General features: G+C 42.6%; 1 protein-coding gene across 2 annotated transcripts; it reads right to left on the reverse strand.

The window, feature by feature from the left end:
• Window positions 1-748: 748 nt before the first annotated feature.
• Window positions 749-11,700, reverse strand: LOC135717718 (uncharacterized). 2 transcript variants are annotated; one of them, XM_065239901.1, is made up of 2 exons: window positions 11,640-11,700; window positions 749-2,611 (listed from the first exon to the last, which is right to left on the reverse strand). In XM_065239901.1, the coding sequence occupies exon 2, from the start codon at window positions 2,581-2,583 to the stop codon at window positions 1,408-1,410; it is 1,176 nt and encodes a 391-aa protein (XP_065095973.1). In that variant the 5' UTR covers window positions 2,584-2,611; window positions 11,640-11,700; the 3' UTR covers window positions 749-1,407. The 2 variants fall into 2 exon arrangements, with proteins under 2 accessions (XP_065095973.1, XP_065095974.1); XM_065239902.1 differs by lacking the exon at window positions 11,640-11,700 and adding an exon at window positions 10,369-10,438.
• Window positions 11,701-25,236: the final 13,536 nt, after the last annotated feature.

Here is a 25,236-nt window from a genome sequence, read left to right on the forward strand (position 1 = left end):
AAGACTTATTTTATCTCCAGTCTAGTTACAGCCGAGTGTACAGTACATCCAGCTGATGCAGCCAGTCTAGAAAATTCCAGCATACTGTACGTTGTTATAATTTGATATTTGTATCTGCACTTTTTTATAATTTACATGTTGTGTTATACCGGAAATAGTTGCAACATTGTTGACGATTCTGTCTGTTTCTGTATTTTCTTTTAAGCCAGTGCATTCAAATGTGTTTCAGACTAGTTACAAGTGCACTGTAAAATAAAATCCTTGTTGCACTGAAATTTTTTAATTTAATCAACTTGAATATACAATTAATTTCAACTTTCTTTACTAGTGAGGGGTTGCTATAAATTATAAAATAATGTTGAATTAGCTTAAGTTAAAAAAAAAGTGTAACAAGGCATTTTTACAGTGTGTCTGCTATTAAATGACATATATGTTATCTTTACTGCACAAACTGCAGAAAATGAATGGTTTAGTTTCAAACAAGAGAAGTGAAATGTTACAATTCACCCCTACTCCGGGTTCATTATAACATAGCCTGGAATGAGACATAACATAAAAATATTCACTGGGGTAATGTGTAACATTATGAGATAAGGATTATGTCAAAAGTGTATTTTGAAAGCTTTTCATTCAATACTGACTTAAACATAATTTGTGTGTGTGCGCGCGTGCGTGCGTGTGTGTGTGCACATTTGTTACCGTGATAGTAATTGGCCACAATAATCTTGCACAATGTGTGTCATAACAGTTTAATTGATTTAATTTTTATTGACAACTTGCATGAAAAATATCTACACAGACATCCAATAAAAATGTTTTAGCTTTGATGAGTTTAACTATGAAGCAGGCATTGCCATCACAAACATAAATGAAGTAATATAAAGTTACTTTCTTCAAAAATTGTCTGCCACAAAAATTGTCTGCCACAAATAAAATGAGCAGAGTTTATTAAATGATCTTAGATGCATTTCAATTCTAAATTTGACTTGTTTGACTAGTAAAAGATTCAGTAGGTGCTATTATTCCAAGCATAGACAGTATAAATGTTCACAACATTCTCCTGGGACATTTCCTTATGTGTACTTGTAAAGACAATATATTGCAGCAAGAGATTGTATTGAAAAATAATAATGAAAGAATAATAATGAATGAAAAAATGAAATGGTAAATTAATACATAATTAAAACCAATACATAATCTGATTTCATAAAATGAGTAAAGAATAGTAAATATAAGAATAATGTGCAAATAAATCCCAGAAATACAACATATCTATGAAATACAGTATATATTTTAAAAGAAGATTTCAAACATTTATTTTTATTTGGTATAGCATCCATCCATAACATTGCAATGTGCATCAATCAGTGTAACTATGGTTGACTTGGTATTATTTTCTTGCCAGCATTAAGCAGAATGAAAAAAGACATAGAAATCCTTGAAGTCTTCATAGTAGTGCAGCTCATCAGAGAAGTTGCAGGAATAGCCCAGATTTTTACATGAGCTCTTGACTGTATGAACAACACCAAAGGGATTTGTCAAAAAAAGCTTTTTGCTCATCAATGTCATTGAGGGCATTTTCCATATACATCTGTTGTGTTCCAAGACCACTACAAGCGTAGATATAAAGGTTTTATCGAAGCTTTTTGGTGAGGTGCTGTACGAGATCACAACATTTTTATCGCCCGATGCCAACACCTGAAACCAACTGTTTCCCATCAAACCCTGGTAATCTTTTTTGGGGGTGAACAGGCCTGTAGGAGAGTTAAAGACACGGACCATCCAGCTCACCCAGTTGTATTTCGTTTTTAAGTGGCCAATTAATGTGTCAGCCAGTTCCTGGTTGTTTTTGTCACTGCATTCTAACACAATGCCTTCAGTATCCGTCTTAGCCTGTGTGGGAAAGCTGTTGATGCACTGTTTGATAGCCTCATTTATTTTAGACTGGACCACTTCCATTTTTTTGCACCACTCTTCTTGCTCTTGAAGCAACTTCTCTTCATCTTTGCCTTTCAGACTTAAGTATCCCAGAAAAGCTATCAAACCGATGCAGAACAGATGCTTCAGCTTAGTGCAAAAATTCTCCACTTGCCTGAGGCTCTTCTGCTCACAATCCAGAATGATCTCTAGCACAGACGTTCTAGACAAATTATCTCCTGTTACTGCATTATAGAGCTTGTGGAGATTTATATCCTCACCTGACCTTTTAAAATCATCCATGAACAAGTTTTTTGAGGCTTCTCTGTGTGGAGGGTTGACATTGAATATCTCCATAAACTTTGAAAACTGGTTCCTCAGGTTCTGCTCCTCTTTAAAGTATTGGATATTCATAATATTTTTCTCAATCTCCAGTTTTATCTGACTCATTTTATTAGTAATGACACTGAGGCGATCTTGTATCTTTTGGATTTGCTCGTTCGTGTACTCTTCGCTGTCCACCTTGTCCACTGCCAGCCTCACCAAAGAAGCAATGGAGGAAACAGGGAAATTATCTCCAGCCACCATTCCAATAACCTTCTCAAGACCAACCAGCAAAGCCTCAATAACATTCTTGTTTGAAAGTATCTTTAGAAATTCAGTCATCTTTTAAGAGATAGATTGCCAAAAATGTCTGCGTAAAATAAGATTATATCATTAGAAACAGGACTCAAAACACAATAATTTTTATTTCAACATTATACTTTTAATGCAGCTTTAACACTAAGACCATGATCTGGTATTTTGTAACACAAAAAATTGCATTTTGTAACACAACTGTGGCATACTATTATTTGTATGCCACGCATACAAATAGTTGAACACACTCGTATTTAAAGAAGGCTTTTGTGTGTGGTAATGCCAAATGATGGCCCTGCAGCACACCCAATTAAAGGAGTTTTTTTAGTAGAAAAACGTCTCGGTTACGGATGTAACCCTCGTTCCCTGAAGGAGGGAACGGAGACGTCACGTCGTGACCGACGAATTGGGAACTCGCTTAGAGAGACCAATCTGCTTCGAATACTACTAAAACGCCAATGAACTTGGCATTGAGATATTTGCATAATGCTGGCGCCGCCCCGCCAGGTGCGTATATAAGCAGCAGGTGCAAATAAGGAAATTAGCTTCTTTTTCGCTGAGAAAGCCGGAGAGTGTGACCGGCCGTAACAGCAGGTGGCAGCACCTGTGGCGACGGGACGTGACGTCTCCGTTCCCTCCTTCAGGGAACGAGGGTTACATCCGTAACCGAGACGTTCCCTTTCAGTCGGTCACTACGACGTCACGTCGTGACCGACGAATTGGGAATCCCTACCAAAACGCCACTAGGGGCTGACCTCTTCCAGTGTCTGCGTAAAGCCCTCCGGTTCCACTTAAGGATAAGGAGAATTAGGTTTTAAGGCAGAAGGCCGGGCACTAGATGTTCCTTTAACCCCACAGAAGTGCCAGCGACTGGGAAGCGCCCTACCTGAGCGGGATAGGAACGCTGCGGAAGCCACCACCCGTCTTAAGGGTTAATGGTGGGCGAAAGTCAACCGTAGTTGAGGTAAAATGACAGCCGTGGCTGTGTAAGCAAAGCAGTGCTCTGCTAAGGGAAACGTGGGCTAGTAGGATTAACCCCACGGAAAATACTCACAAAGGAACCCGGTGGGACACAATGTGGAGCCCGAGCCAACACGTAGGTTCGCGAGGATGCAGCTAGTGAAGGCTGACAGCCAATGCTCCGCAACAAAGGCTGCCAAGGCAGCGGAGGAAGAACAATTCAAACCATTACGCATTTTTGTTCTGAAGGCCTTCCATACTGACACAGTTATGAAGCATCAGATGGAGGCTGCAAGCCGACCTGTGAGACTGTTCTCCGTGCTCCCCCTGGTGAGGAAAGAACACGAGAGGATACAGGCTCAATACGAACACTGTAAAATCTAATGAACGTATTAGGTGTCGCCCAACCAGCAGCTCTACAGATGTCTGTTAGCGAGGAACCACGAGCTAGAGCCCAAGATGAGGCAACGCTCCGTGTGGAGTGCGCTCTCAAATTAAAGGGGCAAGGAATACCCTGAAGATTATAAGCCAGGGCGATAGTATCAACTATCCAATGAGACATCCTCTGCTTAGTGACAGCTTTCCCTTTCTGCTGGCCACCATAACAAACAAAGAGCTGGTCTGAGGTCCTGAGGCTTTGCGTGCGATCCACGTAGAGTCGCAGTGCGCGTACGGGGCACAACAAAGCCACGGTTGGGTCTGCGTCCTCCGGAGGCAGCGCTTGCAAGCTCACCACTTGGTCTCTGAAAGGAGTCGTGGGAACTTTGGGCACGTAGCCTGGTCTGGGCCTCAATGTTACGCTTGAGGCAGCAGGACCAAACTGAAGGCACGAGTCGTCAACAGAGAATGCATGTACATCCCCTACTCTCTTCATTGAGGCCAAAGCTAGCAGGGTCAGAGCTTTCATTGATAAAAGCTTCAGACTCACAGACTGCAAAGGCTCGAACGGGGGGGCCTGAAGGGCTTTCAGCACCATGGACAGGTCCCAGGGAGGAATAGAAGGAGGGCGCGAGGGGTTTAGCCTACGAGCGCCTCTTAGAAATCTAACAACCAAATCATGCTGGCCAACTGTTCTGCCGTTAATAAGTGAGTGATGAGCAGAAATAGCAGCGATATCAACTTTAATGGTGGAGGGTGACAGCCTACCGTCTAACCTATGTTGAAGATATAAAAGCACGGTGTTAACAGGGCATTCTCTGGGGTCCTCGCGTTGCGAAGAGCACCAGGTGACGAAAAGGTTCCATTTAAACGCGTAAGCCCGTCTCGTAGACGGAGCTCGTGCCGCGTTGATTGTGTTAGATACCGCTTGTGGTAAATCACTTAAACCTTGCGCGCGCTCAACGACCACACATGGAGATCCCACAGGTCGGGGCGCGGGTGCCATAATGTGCCCCCTCCTTGAGAAAGAAGGTCCTTCCTCAGGGGAATCCGCCAGGGAGGGGCTGTCGCGAGGAGCATTAACTCTGGAAACCAATTCTTGCTCGTCCAATATGGGGCGATCAGTAAAAGGTTCTCCTCGTCCTGCCTGACCTTGCACAGTGTCTGTGCGATTAAGCTCACTGGGGGGAATGCGTATTTGCGCATCCCCCGAGGCCAGCTGTGTGCCAATGCGTCCACGCCGAGGCTGCCCTCGGTTAGTGAATAAAACAGGCGACAGTGGGTATCGTCCGGCGACGCAAACAGATCTATCTGCGCACGACCGAACTTCTTCCAAATTAGCTGGACCGTCTGGGGGTGGAGTCGCCATTCGCCGGGGCGCGCAGCTCGAGAAAGCGCGTCCGCTGCTGTATTGAGCGAGCCCGGAATGTGAATGGCACGAAGGGACCTCAGATGCTTCTGACTCCAAAGGAGGAGATGACGAGCGAGATGCGACAGGTGACGGGAGCGCAAACCGCCTTGACGGTTGATATACGCAACGGTCGCAGTGTTGTCGGTGCGTACTAGTACATCCTTCCCTCGCAGCTCCGTAGCGAAGCGTACGAGTCCCAGATATACTGCCCACAACTCTCGGCAATTGATATGCCAGTGCAACTGGGGTGCTGTCCACACCCCTGAAGCCGTAAGCTCGTCGTACGTGGCACCCCAGCCCGTGTCGGACGCATCTGTGTGTACAACAGCATGCTGAGCGATCTGTCTCATGGACACACCGGACCTGAGAAACGCGGGGTCCGACCACGGGGGGAATGTTAGGCGACACGCAGGTGTAATGGTTACACGATGGATGCCGGCGCGCCACGCTCTCCTCGGGACTCGATCGTGAAGCCAACGCTGAAGCGGTCACATATGGAGCAGTCCGAGCGGTGTCACGGCCGCTGCTGCAGCCATATGCCCCAGGAGCTTCTGAAATTGTTTCAGCGGGACCGCATTCTTCCCTCGGAATGAACCGAGGCAAGTCAGAATTGACTGGACGCGCTCCTCTGTCAAACGCGCCGATAAATCGATCGAGTCCAGTTCCATCCCGAGAAAAGAGATCCTCTGCGTGGGGCAGAGTTTGCTCTTTTCCCAGTTGACCCGAAGACCCAAACGGGCGAGATGCCGAAGCGTTAAATCTCTGTGCTCGCACAGCGTCCGTCGAGAATGCGCTATTATAAGCCAATCGTCGAGGTAAGCCAATATGCGAACGCCACTCTCTCTGAGGGGTTTTAACGCCGCCTCCACTACTTTCGTGAACACACGGGGAGAGAGGGATAGCCCGAACGGTAAAACCTTGTACTGGTATGCCCGTCCCTCGAACGCAAACCGGAGAAACGGTCTGTGACGAGGGATTATGGACACATGAAAGTACGCGTCTTTCAGGTCTATTGCCGCAAACCAATCTTGGGGGCGAATTGAATTGAATATTTGCTTCGGTGTTATCATCCTGAAGGACCTCTTCTGCAGAGATTTGTTCAGAACGCGCAAATCCAAGATCGGTCGCAACCCGCCGCCTTTTTTGGGTACTATAAAATACGGGCTGTAGAAGCCCGATCTCATCTCGGTTGGAGGGACCGGCTCGATCGCGTCCTTCGCCAACAGGACTTCGACCTCTGCACGCAGTACGTGTGCATCGGACGCTTTCACCGTGGTGAAACGAATGCCCGAGAATTTGGGTGTGTGCCGGATGAATTGAATTTCGTAACCGAGGCGAACAGTGCGTAAAACCCAACGAGACGGGCTGGGAAGCTGAAGCCACGCCCCCAGGGACCGTACGAGGGGAATTAACGGCACTGTCGGGGTACCCGCGGTGGGGCGGCTGAGCGGGACAGGTGGTACTGCCGGTACGTCTGCTGAGACAGCATAAGTATCTACAGTATGTGTGTGTGTGACACTGACCTGAGCCCGCTGAGGGTGACGGTCGTCTGGTCTCCTCAGCGGAGAGCACAGACTCCGAGGAGGGTGCTGGTGGTCCCGTCTCTTCAGCGGAGAGCTGGAACTCGTCAGAACACCCGCTGGCGAGAGAGGAGAGGGAGGAAGAGCATGTGAATGCCCGCTCACATCTCTCTCGATCCTCTGAAGACCTGGAGAAGGAATAGGAATGCACTCTTTTTGTGGTTTTGTGGGTGCCGGCTGAAAAGCCGGCGGAACAGAAACAAAAGGAAACCAAAGATTCTCCACCCGGCCCTCTACCGGTGGAGGGAGCGATGCCATCACCGTCTCCCGTAGAGTGATCCCATCCAAATCCAGGTCGCCCGTCTCAGGGCCGCTTCGTCTTCCGTTTACCACGGGAAGCGGGTGGGGCGGGCGGGGCGGGCTGTCGACGGCTGTTCCCCCTCCGTGGCCTGGAAGATGTTCTAGTGGGGGGGGCGGAGGCAGCCGCCGCAGGGCGCCCTCGGCGAGGAGCAGACGGGCCCGCCGGCGCTGGAGGGCGAGATGCAGGTCGCTTGCGCCGGGGCATGATCTGTGCGATCGCCTCTGTCTGCTTCTGGGCGGCGGAGAACTGCTGGGCAAAAGACTCCACCGACTCACCGAAGAGGCCAGCCTGTGACACTGGAGCGTCCAAGAACTTGTTCTTGTCCGCTTCCGACATGTCAGCCAGACATAGCCATAAGTGGCGTTCCTGGACCACCATCGTGGACATGGCACGACCAATCGCCTGCGCTGTCACCTTCGTAGCGCGAAGAGCCAGGTCAGTGGCAGCCCGGAGCTCCGAAAGGACAGGCGAGTCGTGTCCTCCCTCGTGCAGATCCCTCAAAGCCTTGGCTTGGTGAACCTGCAGCAACGCCATTGCGTGCAGGGCTGAGGCCGCCTCTCCACATGCCTGGTGGGCAGCGCCCGTTAAACCGGAGGACTGTCTGCAGGCACGAGAGGGGAGGGTTGGGCGGTCCTTCCAAGAGGGAGCGTGTGCCGGACACAGCTGCATCGCGACAGCACGCTCCACGGGAGGGATCCCCGTATAACCCTTAGCGGCTCCGCTGGTGAGGGAGGTGAGGGGGGAGGGCTGAAACGGCCGTAATCTCATGGAAAACGGCGACTTCCAGGTTCTAGTCAGCTCCTCGTGCACCTCGGGGAAGAAAGGCACCGGTGGAGAGGGTTGTGAAACCCGGGCAGCTCCAAAGAACCAATCATCCAGGCGGGACGGTTCGGGCTGAGGGGGGGGAACCCACTCTAACCCTACGGTCTCCGCCGCTCGAGCGAGCACGGCCACCATCTCTGGATCGAACTCCGGCGTCCCAACCCGACCAGAGGGAGGAAGGGCGTCGGGGTCCACGTCAGGGGGAGGAGGCCCACCCTCGGATGCTGCGGCGTCGGTGGACCCGGAGGGCGGCACGATGGATTCTAGAGACATCGTAGAACACGACGCTGAAGTCTCCATCGGCACATCAACCGGCTGTGGATGAGGAGGCTGAGAGCCTGAGGACGAATCCCCCGCTCGGCTCAGCACAGTGATGCGCAGGTCGTCTTTTGAGAGCTTCACAGCCGCACCGTGGCGGCGTTCAGCACTCGCATGACGAGGGTTGCGTTTTTCCCGGAGGAAAGACAACCGTCTGCGCAAATCCACAAGGGACATGGTCTCGCAGTGAGAACACTTACCCCCAGCGAACGCTGCCTCTGCGTGCTCGATGCCCAAACACGAAAGACAACGCTCGTGACCGTCCTTCGGACCCATGTATTTGCCGCACCCAAGATCGCACGGACGAAAAGCCATCCTGAAAAGGACGCTGATGTCCGGATATACGAGAGAGTGGCTGCCTTTAACAAGGCACAAAGCTCTCTCGTATCACTCTTTTAGGGAAATTCACTCAGATGCTTAGTTGATGAGCGCACAGGAAGGCAACGCACACACTAAACTCAAAACAAAATAAAGATGTAGAGTCGTGGAATTAAGCGAAGCGTCCGCTGTGGTACTGCTAGTCCAACCAACTTCAGCAATCGAATCCCACCAGAGTAGAGTAGCTTCTCAGTAGCAGATACTGCCGGCTTTCGAAGCGATAAAAAGCTAATTTCCTTATTTGCACCTGCTGCTTATATACGCACCTGGCGGGGCGGCGCCAGCATTATGCAAATATCTCAATGCCAAGTTCATTGGCGTTTTAGTAGTATTCGAAGCAGATTGGTCTCTCTAAGCGAGTTCCCAATTCGTCGGTCACGACGTGACGTCGTAGTGACCGACTGAAAGGGAACTGCTAGGTACAAATCCCAAAGTAAACAATAACGCAAGTTATCGTTTCCAGTGTTAATCTCTCTTCTTGGACTACAACACATGGATTGTAGGCAACAGTTTACTTCCTGGGCCGGTTGATGTGGACACGACGCTCATTATCATAACTCCTCCCACTTCTGACTCACAGCCTGTAACTAGTCTATGTTTTCATATTTAAAGAATTCACTACTACTTCTACACCATGATCGCGCTGCTTATTTGTCATTTCTACGATCACAAACGCAGACATGGTTTTATGTTATAGTATCCTTATTTTACCAATCTGTTACGTACTGCTCAAGCCGTGCTAGCAAAGTTGATCGTCAATTTGGTCATCTGCATTTTCGGCTCGTATTGATAAGGTAATAAAGACAATATTAACTCCTCTTAGTATTGCATTGTGAGCTTTTTTTTCAAAACATGTTGAGGAGCATCACATTTTTGGCTGACGTCAGAGGTATTCAGGCCAATCACAACGTACCGTACTGGTTAGCTGACCAATAGAAGGCACAATGCTTTTCAGAACGATGAGTGTTGTACAAAATCAGAGCGTTTGAGGAAGAAATGGATTTATGAAGCAACAATAATGTACGGTATGTGGAAAATAATGTTAATAAACCATGGGAACACATTGTTTTATACCAAATAGACAAAGTAACAATTTTTGCAGTGCTCTTTAAAGGTTCAATGTGTAAATTTTAAAAAGGATCTCTTGACAGAAATGCAAATGCATAACTACACTACCCTCCATACGTATTGGAACAAAGGTACATTTGTACACACTTGTAGCCAATCAGCAGTAAGGGACGTGTCTACTAAAACTCGTTGCTTGGGTTGCGTATATGTGGGGCGGTTCTATCAAAAGAAGGTCCAGATTCTTATGGGGTTAGGGCAAGTTTGTTGAGGTGATTTCAAATGTCAACATTGGCTTTCAGAGATCATGGACCCTGCCTTTAACAGGAAAAATTAAGTATTTTGTTTCACATTAATATTAAAGTACTGGCTCTTTTAAGATCTCTAGTTCTAGCAGTGGTCCATTAAACTTGCTTTGCCCCCTTCATCCCCCAGTAGGGTGCGTCCCTGCGAACGAAAATTCATTACATAAAACAATCTCAAACTTAGAATTTGAATTAAACAAAACAAATATTCAATTATACAGTGTAGTGCTGTTGGTTGGTAGCTTTATTTTTCGGATGTTTAATTGCACATAATTTATGATAAATTAAAGTCACCATGAAACTGAAGTAGTGATAGTCTTACAGTATTTCCCCGTGGTGACGTATATCGGAGTAAAACTGCTTCTGAAATTATAAAAGGTAGACTGGACTTGAATTTGTCCCTCAAGAACTGATTGGATTACTTGAAGTTGGGTCATATTGCTATTTGATAATTGCTGCCGTCTTTTCCTGGACCCTGCATACATGCAATACCCATATGACCGGAAGTAAAAAGAGATGGGCACAATTTTTTTTTATAATAAAGCTCACAGATAAGTAGAAATATCACAATATTCCAAAACAAATTGTTTTGGGGAGCTGCGGTGCCTGTATAAATGAGACAGTATCAGATGGCGCTCTTTTACTGACAGTTTAACGCGGTACATTGCACAGCCATTCACAGTGGAAAAAATCTATTTAAAGAAATGCTGCAAAACTTTGATAAGCAGTATGAACTGCCAGGAAAAATATCAATTTAGGCGGTTTAGGGAAGTGAAGGATGTTATTCTTAAGGGTTTAAGGAATTTATTTTTTGCAGCCACTATAGACATGTTGGTTGTTAGTATTGGCAACTATTTAAGGCCTGTTCTGGTATAGTCAGTTTGTTTTGATTGCATTTTTATTTTTAGTTATTTTTTCAGACACTTTATTGTGTTTACATGAAGAATTTTCAGTTTTTTAAATATATTCATTAAATAATTACTTTTAAATATGTGTTATGTGTATTAATATTTACTGCCAGGTAAACCTTGCAAAATATATAATTTAAGTAATCACAACAATGTGTGAAAATTATTTCATGAACATAAAAACAAAAAAGTATGAGAATTAAATGTCAAAGCAATAAAACAGACAACGAAATGTTAAAGTCCTTAAACAGGCAATTAATCGTCATAATTATCACAATTTATTAGACAATTAACTGTCAGCCAAATTTCATAATTGTGACAGCCTTAGACACTTCTTCTGATTGATTTATCTGCTCTAGATTTTTGTGACAACGTAAATTGTGAAAAACCCTAAATAAATAAACTTGAATTTAATTATTTTATACTAAACAAATAAACACACACACACACACACAAATACAGTAAATCCAACATATTCATTTCTTTAAAATAAACCTTTAGTTTTTCGAATAAATTAATGCCGTTTTAAAGGGAAATCTGTAAATTACTCATGATTTGACAAAGACCCTAACACTACAAGAGCAAAAACATAAGACATAGAAAAACAATATTAACATATTACAAATGACAGAATTACAGTTAAAAAACAAAACTCACCCTGAATCTGTATCAAATGCCAAAGAACAAACGTTTGCACTGATCTGTGTTGAGTAACTTCAAAAAATAAGCCTGGCAGGCACATTTTTAAGGATACATTAAGGGGCGGGTTCAAGGCTTTTTTAAAACACCATTTGTGTTTCATAGGAAAACCTATCCCCACAAAAAAATGAGCATTATTGTTAATATTAAATCTACTCCAGTTTTTGTCTTGAATGGATTGGAGTGATTTTCTGCCGATTGACAATTTGCTTGTGACAAATATTCAGGGGCGGGTCTAGACAATTTTTCATGGGGAGGCCGGACTGGGGCACAGACTTAGAGAGGGGTGGCACATTTAAATACATATAAACAGTGAATTAGTGTAACTTGCCCTTGCCCTACATTGAAGGTAATAATACTGTATACTGTATCCTGATACATTCAGTACATTTAAACCTCCTGATGTGTATTTGTTTTAACCTCCCTCTGGTATCTGCATGTGATACTCATACCTTGGTTTGCAGAAAAGTCAGTGGACTACTGCTGCGTCTTCCTCTCATCCCTCTCCTCATGCCTTTCTGCTTCTATCTCTTTTTTTTCTTCAAAATGAAGAAATTCTGAATTTTTTGAGACCTTTTCATTGGTCCTATTGCCTGTATCTGACTGTCTGTCTGTCCCTAAAGAAATAATAATGCATTTTTCTCAGTTACTTTGTCAAGTCATAAACTAATTTATTTCCTAAAGTTGAATGTTGTCCGCATATCATCTTAATAAAGATATTACATTTGGTTGTATTACATGGCATATTGCACAGAGCCCCAGTGAGTTAATGTATAGAAAAAAATAATGTTTCCTATGTTGTTTTCTTTAAATATGCTACTGAGGCTGTGGTCTGTTGCATGAAGCTATTTGAACAACAAACTCTTAATTTTCAGAATTCAGAGTAAGTTTGGAGTCGACAAATCCAGATAAATCCAAACTGGTTTAGATCAGGATCAGATGTTGGACAATGCTTGGTTTAAACTTTGTGTTTTATCCAGAGTTTGCAAAGCCTGTGCACCTGAAAGCAGTGGCGGCGTTTCACGAAAACCTAGGGTATGGCAAAAATTCTTCGTACAAAAGGCCATTGAAATAACGAATCTATGAAACCACATTATATCCATATGTGTACATACTCCACCAACCTGTATAAAATCATACTATGATTGCACGGATGTACACTTACTGACAACAATACGGAAGCAATACAAATGAAAAACAAAATAGAAATCATGGTTGTTTAAAATGCTTTTTAAATGTTGTCATTCTTAACTAAGTGCAACTCCAGCAACAGATAAACTAAAACAAGATAATATCAAAAACTGTAACATCCCTTCACAAATCTTGTCATGACAGCCGCCAATAAACACTTATAAAAACACAATAAAGACTTTTAATGATGTGATGGAGCACACATAGTTAACCCAGCCAGCTAACCAACTAAGACTAAAACATCAAATAAAACTCTTAGTAAAACAGGGCTAAATGCAAAAACAAGTCTTGCCTTTTGTTGTTGTGCAGTTTTTATTCCACAAGTCGCCATATTCAAAAACGCGCGCAAATAATTAATACAATTCCCAGTGTAAGAGAACATGTTTATTTATCCACAGAGAACAAATCATTTTACTTCTGGAATTATGTATGCAATATGCATTGCGCGAGTGTGGGGGAGAACCGTGAGTCTGTTTGAATGTTAAAACAAAAACATTATAACAACAGCGGTCATCATGAAACCTCCTGCACAATTCAAACTGCGCTGCAAGAACGACAGGTTGATGACATCAAAGTATACCGCGAGGGTGAGGCGAGAAATCATCGGAAGAGTTTGCTTTCAGACCGCTCTCGCGGCACGTTGATGTCATCCACATGTCGGTTCCTGTATTATAGCATGAAGTCGAGCACACCCGTAAATTATCCATATTAGTGATGTACCAATGTTCAGATATGTTCTACTGAAAATATTTAACATTATTTTTAATGAGCTTCATTATAGCCTGTTGATTTCTGGTGTTTTGTCTGAATGCTAGGGTATGGCAACTGCCATACGCAAACGCCGCCCCTGCCTGAAAGTGAAACCAGCTTCATGCAACAGAAAATGTAGTTAACAAAAGGAAAACAGTTATAGCAATGAAAGTTTAGAGGCTGAGGAAATTGTAAACGTTTATTCATAGTCTTATGACATGTTAATGTTTTTGCATGCGCCGAATCAACGCAAAGCTCTCTCCGTGTGTCGACTATTGAGAGCACTTGTCGTCTTAAATAAACCCGCGCACAAACAGACGGCGCAGCTTAAACAGTCACTCCACATAAAAACGTTACGTTGTTTTTCATTGATCTATTCCATACACTATGAGACACAATAGCGCAACTCTCGCGATCGAATCGCATGCGGGTCGAAACGTGGGTTGTGATCCGTATGGATAAACTGCGATCTGTCACACCACTATTTATTACAAACGCAAAGGCAAACGTGACTTTATATAGAATTTTAACGAACCGTTAGGTTGTCTTCAACTTTAGTAATGAGCATTCTCGACAGTAACAGAGAGGACTTAGCTCTGACTTACTAATCGTAGCTTTCCACATTTAAGGAAACATATCAAAACTCAGCTGACTTATGACGTTGTCCTTTTTCACCATCTGCATAAAACTCCTTTCTCCGTCCTCTGTTTTTTTCCTTGTTTTTCTTGGTGCCACCACCATTCGTTACTCTAAGTGTGCGCCTACTAATTGACTCCGATAACAACATGTCATGATAGAGTGGTTCCTCCCCAATGCGGAGTTGCCTTTTAATATTTTAAGCTAATAAATTTTTTTAAATATAAATAAATCAAAGCCCTGTAAATATGAAGTTTTATTTTAAGAAAAGCAAAACCACTAGTACATAATTAATACTGACGAGACTGATGAAGTGGGAGGGGGGGCACTTGGGGTGGCCAATCAAATTGTGGGGGTGGCCCGTGCCCCCCTGCCCCCCCCTGGCCCCGCCCCTGCAAATATTAACACTATCTATGTGATGAACAAATAAATAAATATAAAAGTACTATCTAAAACTACAGTATGACTATAGGCATATGCCAATGCGTGCATGCTGACACATTATGCAGCAATAGTTGAGACACCATTCACACATTGGTCATTACATTGATTATAAATTTACATTTACTGGATCCAATAGATGACAAATGAATTACCTGAAAAAAAGTCTCAATATTGGTACCAAATTTACACACAGCCTACCTGTAGCCTACCTAATATCTTGCTTTTAAGTGTTTTATTAGTATCTAATGTCTGTACTGGGGCAGTATAGTGACTGCTTGTAAATGTGCTCTATAAATAAACTTGACCTTGACCTTGACATCACAAGGGGAGCCATATTTTAATTACCTATTTTTCACATGCTTGCAGAGAATAGTTTACCAAAACTAAGTTACTGGGTTGACCTTTTTCACATTTGCTAGGTTGATAGAAGCGTTGTGGACCCGATTGTAGCACTTAAACATGGAAGATTTTCATGGTATGTCCCCTTTAATGTTGTAACAAGGTGTAACGAAAGGAATTCATTACTCTATGCCAATCAACGAATGAGCTCAATTCTCCACAGAAATCCACAACAAATTGCATTGTTTACATGTATTTTCATTAGACTGGAGAGATACTGTATAAAATGAGTTTATAACATCAATAATACTACAAAGAGTGTAAAACTATAATAAATTTTATTAACAACTGTTTATATGTCCCATCAGTTATTTTTTGACCAAGCATAAAACAACAAACATTTTCATGTGCAAGGGTTTATGGGTATTCTTTATGAGAAATTTTACTGGTAATTTTAAGTGTGTTGCACTTGAACTTTTAAGTTTTGTAAATGAATATGTTCAATGAACTTAAGATTGTTAAGTTATCAACCCCAAATACTCAGTCATTATTATATAGTCATTATGTTTATACTGTATGTATGACTGTAAAAGTTTCATTGAAGAACCAATGGGCTGTGGGCTGTATGGTTTTCTTCAGTATTTTTGTGGTATTAGAACATTCCCAGTTCACCACATTTGTTTTACTCTTCTTCATTCCAGGAAAACCTTTTGTGTTAGTTATAGGTATGCTTTGATTTGCTATGTGATAGTTTAGAAGAAACTGTGCAGAACGGGTTTTAGCATGTTAAATATCAAGATGCCACATGTTTTATGCAACAAGGAAATTGGATGTGTAGGACTACACATTCCAAGATCTTTCCATGGAACTCTACTGAGCAATCGGAAACTGGTACATATAAGTACATATAGCCAACTCACAATAGGACAGGAAAATGCTTCATATAATATATCATTAGATTTACGCAATAAAGTAAAAGCGACAGTCCTGTAAAAAAATGCTGTAGTTATGCAGCTGTTTGCCAGTAACTTACTGTAGATTTAAATTGATGTTATTTACTGACAGCAGTTTGTTCAAAGTTAAATAAATATTAAACATTAACAAGTCTTTATCTTACAGAATAATACTATAAAATAACAGCGTCATGCAAAGCATTATGGGAACCAGAAATCCTCATCAACCCTTTTCTAATTTCTTTCAGATTTTGGTTTAACTTTAAACAAACTGTTGGCAGTAAATAACATACATTTTTAATCTACATTAAGTTACTGGCTAACGTCTCGGTTACATATGTAACCCTCGTTCCCTGAAGGAAGGGAACGGAGACGTCACGTCGTGACCGACGAATTGGGAACCGCTTCGCGGGTGACCTATCTGCTTCGAGAAACCTTTAAAACGCCAATGAACTTGGCATGCAGATAATTGCATCTGCCGGCGCCGCCGCGCAGGTATTTAATGAGCGGCAGGTGCAGTTATCAAATCAGCTATTTTTTGCTGAGAAAGCTGGACAGAAGGAAAGGGTCCGGCCGGTATCAGCAGTGGAACAGCAAACTGTGGCGACGGGACGTGACGTCTCCGTTCCCTTCCTTCAGAATTGGGAATCCCTACCAAAGCGCCACTGAAGCTGACCCTTCCAGTGCCTCCGAAAACCCTCCGACTCTCCCTATTCAGGGAACGGAAATGGGGTTGAAGCAGAGGCCGGTCACTACTTGTTCCTTAACCCACGATAGTGACTAGGGCGAACTGGGAAGCGAACTCGTCAGGCGGGACTAAGATTGCTGCGGAAAGAAACCCTCTAACGGTCTACCACTAAGGTGGTGGATAGAAAGACACGAGGTCTATAAAAAATACTCTCTCTTAGTACACTAGAGAGGCGCGGAATGAACTCCGCTAAGGGAAACGTGGTAAATCAGAACTTTCCACGGAAATACTCACAAAGAAACCACTAGGGGGCGCAATGTGGGCGCTAGACTCACCCAGGTTCTTAAGGATACATCTAGTGAGAGGCTGGCAGCCGATGCTCCGCAACATCGGCCACCAAGTGGTGGAGGAGACAAAAAACAGTTTTTTGTAACGTTTTTGCCTTAACTGCCTTCCATAATGGTGCGGTCGTGCAGCACCGAAAAGAAAGGCTCCAAGCCGACACAGGAGCCGTTCCTCGATGTTCTCACTGATCTGACGAGAGAACTCGAGAGGATACCGGCTCAACACGAACACTGTAGAATCTAGTGAACGTATTAGGTGTCGCCCAACCAGCAGCTCTACAAATATCTGAAAGTGAGGAACCACGAGCCAAAGCCCAAGATGAAGCCACGCTTCTGGTTGAATGGGCTCTCAAACCAAAAGGGCAAGGAATGCCCTGTTTCTCATACGCCAGGGCGATTGTGTCTACAATCCAATGAGACATCCTCTGTTTAGTGACAGCTTTCCCTTTCTGCTGACCACCATAGCAGACAAAGAGCTGTTCTGAGGTCCGAAAGCTTTGAGTACGATCCACATACACACGTAGTGCACGAACAGGACATAACAAAGCCATGGCTGGGTCTGCCGCCTCCGAAGGCAGCATTTGTAAGTTCACCACCTGATATCTGAAGGGAGTGGTGGGAACTTTAGGCATGTAGCCCGGCCGGGGTCTCAGTGTAACCCTGGATTCAGCCGGCTCGAACTGTAGGCACGAATCGTTGACAAAATACATGAAGATCCCCTATCCTTTTAACAGAAGCCAATGCGAGGAGCGTCAAAGTTTTCAAAGTGAGCTCACCGTCTCCATCGGAACCTCGGATGGTTGCGGATCCGGTGGCTGAGGGCTGCTGGACGGGCCAGCTCGCCGATTCAGCACCGTGAGGCAGAGGTCGTCTCTCCGTAGCTTCACAGCCGCCTTCTTAGGGGCGATCAGCAACGGAGGGCGGCATTCCCGGAGAAACGCCACACGACCCCACAGATCCGCAAGAGTCAGGCTCTCGCAAGCGGAGCATCTCCCTCCCACAAAAGCAGCCTCAACGTGCTGGAGACCCAGACACAAGAGACAGTGATCGTGTCCATCACGAGAAATCATGTACTTGTCGCATCCAGGAGTCGAGCACGTGATGTCGTAGGGACCGACTGAAAGGGAACTGTAATTTCTATATAAATTTTTTACAGTGTGAAAAAAGCAGCTAAACCAGCTAAAATTTATTTTCTTTTTTATTCCATCCTTCCACTAGATGATATAGCCTGTTGCATGTAAATTCATGTAATATAGTGTTTTAAATATTAAAAAACAGCTTTATAATAAAATAGTAGTGTAATGCTAATATATTTATTTGTGTGAAATGCTAATATATTTCTATTAGTGTAACTGTGGGTTCACACTAGGCTTGTTGCGATAGTCGTTGAAACGGTGATTACCGGTGCTTCAGCCTCTCACCGGTTAGATCACTTGCCCACTGCGACACCGTCTTTCACCGTCGTTTTGATATTTTCTTGTAATTAAATCATTTAGTTTCGTTAGAGAGAGCAAACACTTACAACTGTATGTGTCTGCTGTCTGAATCCAACGGAGCTGAACGCGCGTCATCACAGAGCAGCAGCTGCGGGTGTCAGATTTCATTTATTCCTCAGACTGCGGCAAGCAGACGATGGCAGAAGCCGCGTGCTTACTCGTTTTTGTTATAAGATGCATATATGATGTTTAATGTAGGTGAGATCGTTTTGTTGTTGTGTTTTTCATTAAGAATAATAATAAACCCATCATTCAAGCAGCGCTTTATGGAGGAATAGCCGTTTGCTCTGATTGGGACTGGCGGGTTTCTGTCAGAAGTACCTGCGCACATTGACTCAAGCACTTAAACCAGCTGTTGCACTCGCATTTACACGCAAATTCATACGCGATTTAACGCAGCGTACGCAAGCGCTGGATTTAAACAACAGTTGCATCCAATTCAAAAGTGAAAAAAAAATGAGCACTTCTGTCCATTTATAAGCCCCTCCCACCCGGTGAAACCGGTAACACCGGGTTTGTCACGCGCTGATTAACCAGTGGGAAAATTCTGTCACCGCAACAACCCTAGTTCACACCAGACGCGAGTTCAACGATTTAAGAGAGTAGATTACATACTAAGTCAATGCAGAGACACGATCAGACATGTCCTCGCGTGGGGCGATGCGAATTATAATATACGGGTGGCGCGTTTGCTGCGAAAACACGCACTATTCGCCTGAAACGCGTCTTCGCCAAAGTTGAAAATATTCAACTAGAGCGAAAAATGTGCATGTTAAATCCCGCGAGTAATCTAGAGCGAGAAATGCGATGCCCTGCCTTTGGTGTGTACGTACAGTAGCATAATGCTAGTATATCTAGTAGTGTAATGCTAGTATATGTCTAATATGCTGAAGTACTATTAAACTGTTCTTAAAGCACAATAAAATTAAGCTTTAAATATATTCTGTACTTCAAGTGTATAAGAAGTACATTTCGAATGAATTTTAAAGAAGTACACTTAAATTGCACTAAATGTATTTAAAGTTGTTACAATTTAACACAATTTCAAAATATGAAATATAATGCAAATAAAGTTGATTTTAAATATATCTTGAAATGCATTTAATATACTTGAAGTTGTTTCAAAATAATACATTTAATATGCATTTAATATAGTATCATTTAAATATATTACTGTCTAAAATACAATTTAAATATATTTCTTTTTTATCTGGCTTGTCCAGCTCTCAAGTTGTTACATTTTGCGCATTTTAGTAATGACTTGGTTGTATTTCTTCACCAATTTAATTTTACTTTTATTTTTCAACAAAATTTGTGTTCGGTTATGTGCCCCACTTTTTGGTTAAGCACTGACTGTAGTGGACTAAACACTGAACTCAGTTTGGGGTATTTCACTGACATCTGTATCTACATATATATTCATTCCAGAATCAACCTGGGGTGCGTTTCCTGAAAGCATCGTTAGCCAACTACTGTCGTAAGTTTCGTCGTTACTGACAAAGTTCAACGATTTGGTGTTTCCCGAAACCATAGTTCAAGCGAACATTCGCAAACTGCATCGCAAACTTGTGTAGTTTGAACGGTCTTCACCTGTCGTTAGAAGCATAGTTCCTTGTTATTATAAAATGTAGACTTACTATATCCATTATTCTAAAAATATAAAACATTATTTTACGTCTTTAAGTTTGTAAACAGTCCTACGAGCTTTAAGACCCTGGGGAATCCCTAGGAGGAGTGACGTAAGAGGGAACTTGCGCTTTATTTTAATATCTTAAAATAAACAACGGATAACTAAATCACAATAACAAAATCAGTCTTAACTAACAAAACTTACATAAAGTAAGTTGCCGTGTGCACCAGGTTACACGTGACTAACTCACAACAAAAGTATTTTTTTCATGTATCTTTATTGAAAATTGTAAAATCATTGTAACAAAACTCGATGAGTTTGAAAACATTTAAAATGCAAAATTAAAATGCAAAAACCCACAATATTCCCTCTATAAGTAAATAAAAAAGAACAGCCAGGTAGAGATCCTTTTTTTTTTCCTCCTCTGAGGTACTTATATGAACTCTTTAGGTGCAAATGTGTACTTTTTGACAGGGTACTGCGTGAATGAGGCGACCAACGGGACCATTTTTTCAGTGTATAAAATAGTTATGTAGTTTTAAAGCAATATGATGCTGACAAAACCAAAATAAAGTTTGTGGTATAGGAGGCTGGTTTTAGCATGGGATTTCACAGCTCGTTTTGCTAGTTTTTAGTTGGTCAGGCTTGAAGACCAGCTGACTTGTCAGCTAAAACCAAGAGAGCACTTGAGTGATGTTATTAATCTTATACAGCAGAAGATTTTCAACTAAACAGTAGCTAGATATAAAGTGTAAAATATACAGTATTTGTCTTAAAGTGTTAAACTGAGCCAAGGTAAATCTTTAATCAGGAAAAAATAGAGGATAGTAAATTAGACGCATCATTATGTGTATCTGCATAACCTGTAGTCACCAGAAGGGTAAAGCTGTGTTAGATGCCTCAGGTCAATGGATCCAAGAAAGCAACAAAATGATTGTTTACGACATTGGTTGCATACGTGCTGGAATATTAAGCATTCTCTCCTGCAACTTCTGCTGCACTTCGCTCATCTTTTTCAGCCACTGATCACGTTGAAACTGAATGTTAATTCCTTTGGCTGCATAGTAGCCCATTATAGCGATAAAACCAATGAAGAAGAGGCAGCTGAGGCGCTTCAAGAGGTATTGCATTGCATCCTTTTTAACATGTGAATATTCCAGGTTCACTGTAAAAAAAAGTGCAGCAAGTTAAAACAACTTGGTTTTGCAACTTACTATTTTAAGTTTTGGCTTGTGAAAAGTTGACATAACTTATAAAATCAAGTTGAAATTGTTTAACTTAATTTTTTTAAGTTAGAGTAACATAAAAAATGTTAGTTGATTTAACAAAAATGCTGCATATTTTTTACTTACCGAAGATAGTGTTCCCCATTACGACATCGTAAATGTTGCGCATGTTATTGTCTGTATTCCTATTCTCACAACATTCTACAAACTCCGCCATCTTCTTTTTCAGATTGCCTGGCTCTGCCATTATGACTTCCTTGTATTTGTTGTACTGATAGACAATGTTTGAGTTTGTTTATTCAGGACAATGTGCAGTTACATTAAAAAGATGGCTGCACCAGATTTAGCATAAAGCTACTTTCCATCTGTAGTCCTACACAGTTAAAATTACATCACACAATTAAAAATACCTAACAAAACACTAAGTATAGAAAATATTCATATAACAAGAACAATCAATACAATAAAATGCTGTTGACCACAAGCATCCAATACATAAATATAAAAAGTACAGTAATTTAAGTACAATAATTTAAAATACTAATTAGTGAGAGCAGGACTGGTGCTCTAAAAGCCAGTCTTTAACTGCCCTTGAAAAAACTATAAAAATCTGCATTGTTTTTTATAGTGTCCGGAAGACCATTCCATTCCTTAGCGGCTTTATACGAAAAGGCTGATTGAGAGAAAACCGACTTTCTTTTTGAAACATCACAATCACCTCTAGATACAGACCTCAAAGTTCTATTTGTTAATTCCGAGCGTCTCTGTACAAATGTTTTTAATGGTGGTGGGGCAGCATCATTAAGAATTTTATGAACCAAACGGATATCAGAATACCTAATCAAGTTGTCAAAGCTCAATATACTATATTTATATATATTGTTTTCATCAATATCGCTGAACTGAGTTTTAATTGTGCCAATCTGGATCTCCTCCAGGATTTCTGAGCTGTTCTGCAATATTTCATCGAGGCCATCATTCATTTTACCGAACTCGTCCTTGAGTTTCTTGAGAGCTCCATTGTCCACAGAATTCAGTATTTCCTGGATGAAAGGTTTAGCTAAACCGATGATGGGACAGAAAGGAGCGGCTGCTGTAAACAACATGGATACAAACTTTAAAACCTTCTTATGGTTCTCTGTCCAACTGCTTTTTTCGTCAGACATTGTGACTGAAGAAGGACGAATCAATGATAATGCTCACCTAAAGAAAAAACATTTAAACCTTAAATTCAATTTCAGAAGGTAAACATATTTAAATACAATACATAAATGTGAAAAATATGTAATAAATAAATATTACAATTTAGACTATTAATAGAATGTGCTTTGGCACATTTCTCATGTAATGTGTACCAAAGACATGAAAAAAGAAAGTGTAACCAAAATCTCTTAAAACCGCATGAAACCACATATTTTATGATTATAGTATGTTAAAATGTAAAATGTTTTATTTTTCTATTATTAACATTTTTCTCTATTTTTCACAGAGCCTTGCATGTACTGACTTTGTCAGTACAGGCACTTCGCTAACAAAAACAGCCAATGGTACAACAAAAAACAAGTGGCCCAATTTAATCAAGCCATACAACGTTGTTTTCTCAAATCATGTCAGTTCTTCAGATGTTAAAGGTTTTTTAACCCAAAATGGTTCTTCTCTATAGCACTGTAGCACATTCATTTTTTTAAAGTGTGCTGACAAGCATGAGAGCCAATGTGCATCTAAATTATCCGATGCATCCATACAGTATATTAGTGACCTGGCCATTGGATAAAACAACTCGTCTTACCTCAGATTGCTGGCACCTTCGCCAAAGTCTCTGTCACGACTGCACGTCTACTGAGCGATAACCAGTAATACAAGTGTCACAGGTGGGGGCAGACCCGAGATAGCTAAAGGGTCACGCCCCTTTCCTAGGTTCCACCTCGAGGAGGTTCCCAAAGTCACCCCAATGACCAGACATACAAGGTAAGAGTAAAATTTAACTCTTTCGCCGCCAGCGTTTTTAAAAAAGTTACCAGCCAGCACCAGCGTTTTTCATGATTTTCACCAAAGTTTAATGCCTTCCAGAAAATGTTCTTCTTTAAATATATAAACATACAATATACCAAATGAAAGAACAGACCCTCTGCTTTCAAACAAAAAAAACCGTTTCATCCTACCTTTAGTGGTTCTTTTGCAATCAGCTTTTGAATATGGGTAGGTTTTTGCAAAAACACCATATTTTGAGCAAAAAGCAGAGATAATTCCATTTTTATGACGGACTTTTCATAGAGATCCCATTCAGAGCGATCTTTAAAACAGACACAGACATGCAGCAGCTTGCCATAGTGCAATACTTCCGGTTTTAAAAAGTTGCGGAAGGGCGCCACCTGGTGGATAATAGCGGTATTGCGGAAAGACGGAAAATCTCGTCATTGGCGGGGAAGCGTTTTCTCTTAATTGACGAGATATCTCGTCAATGGCGGGGAAAGAGTTAAAATACACTTTATTTAAATTATTTAAAAGATAAATAGGGGAGGGAAGAAGGGGAACTTAAAATATCGGCCTCTTCAGATTCACTTTCTCTTCTGTTTCAGGCAGTACAAGTGCGGTGCAGGTAAGTTTCCTCGCTCTCTTCCTCTCTCTCTCCACAGGCTGCTGAAGTAAGTACGGTGCAGGTAAAGTTTTCCTCATTCTCTTTCTCTCTCTCCACAGGCTGCTGACTGGGACACAGAAGATCAGATATTTATAACTGCTGGTTTCTCTCACCTCTCCCGACTTGGGACGACGTACAGTAAGTACGGTACAGGAAAAAGTTTTCCTCGTTCTCTTTCTCTCTCTCTCCACAGGCTGCCGACTATCACCACGGTAATATCCACAGCAGAGCTCACTCACAGCATAGGCCAGGTAATAACAACTGAAACCGGCAGCCTTTTCGTGCTCCCACGACGAAGGGGTGGAGGCGGGGGTTTCTTCTGACAATACACACACAGCAAGAGACACTGCACCACTTCAAAGTGTATTCTTCACAGTAAACACAGACTCACCCACCGCACTCAAGTGAACACTTAGGACGCCCTGTCTTCCTCCACTTCACCGGGACCCATTAGGCGTTGTTTGCACGGCCCAGTCAAACATTCACGCCGCTGTAGTAGCCCAAGTTGTCCTCCTCCGGCTCACCCACCACACTGTTTAGGGGTAGGGCCGTCCTCCTCCTTTTCCTGGAGTCGTTCGCTATGAAACAGGTTAGTATACAGTGTGTCCCAAACTCAAGGTTTCATACTCACAATCACTGCAAGATCTTCTCTAATGCTCTCCTTTTTGATACACACAGGCGATTATTTCCGGTCCCACAAAACAAGGCGTTTCTTCCCCCAACAGGGTTGCACAATGATTTCACTTATATCACAATATCCTCAATATAGCAAACACTCACGCTAACTCCGCTTCTACTTTCGTTTCAGTTTCCAGTAGTCTCCAATCGTCTTCCAGCCACTATGGCTTACTTCGTCCCACACAGCCACGCCAGCTTTCAGCCTGAGAGAATAACAGCACAACAACAAGCACAACAGCACCAAACCTCGAACCTTTTTTCGGGGTGCTCCTTTAAATAGTCCACAGCATGCCTTTCTTTCGCCTCCTGTGGCTCTGTCCTCTTTCCGCTCGCTTCCCAGCGATACCCGGATCAACAGAGCCTTCGGGCTCTTCAAAAGGTGCGTGTCTTCAATCTGCCCTTGGCAAAAGGAGCTTTCCCCGTGTCAATCGCTTGCCTCTTTGTGTTCCTGCAGAGCTATTTATGTGCCTCATCCTCACGCAGCCTCCAATCACAATTTGCATACTTAATTTGTTGCACCTGTGGCTCGTAAGGTCCCGATT

The sequence above is a fragment of the Paramisgurnus dabryanus genome, chromosome 13, assembly GCF_030506205.2.
Source record: "Paramisgurnus dabryanus chromosome 13, PD_genome_1.1, whole genome shotgun sequence".
In the NCBI taxonomy this organism is placed as follows: domain Eukaryota; kingdom Metazoa; phylum Chordata; class Actinopteri; order Cypriniformes; family Cobitidae; genus Paramisgurnus; species Paramisgurnus dabryanus.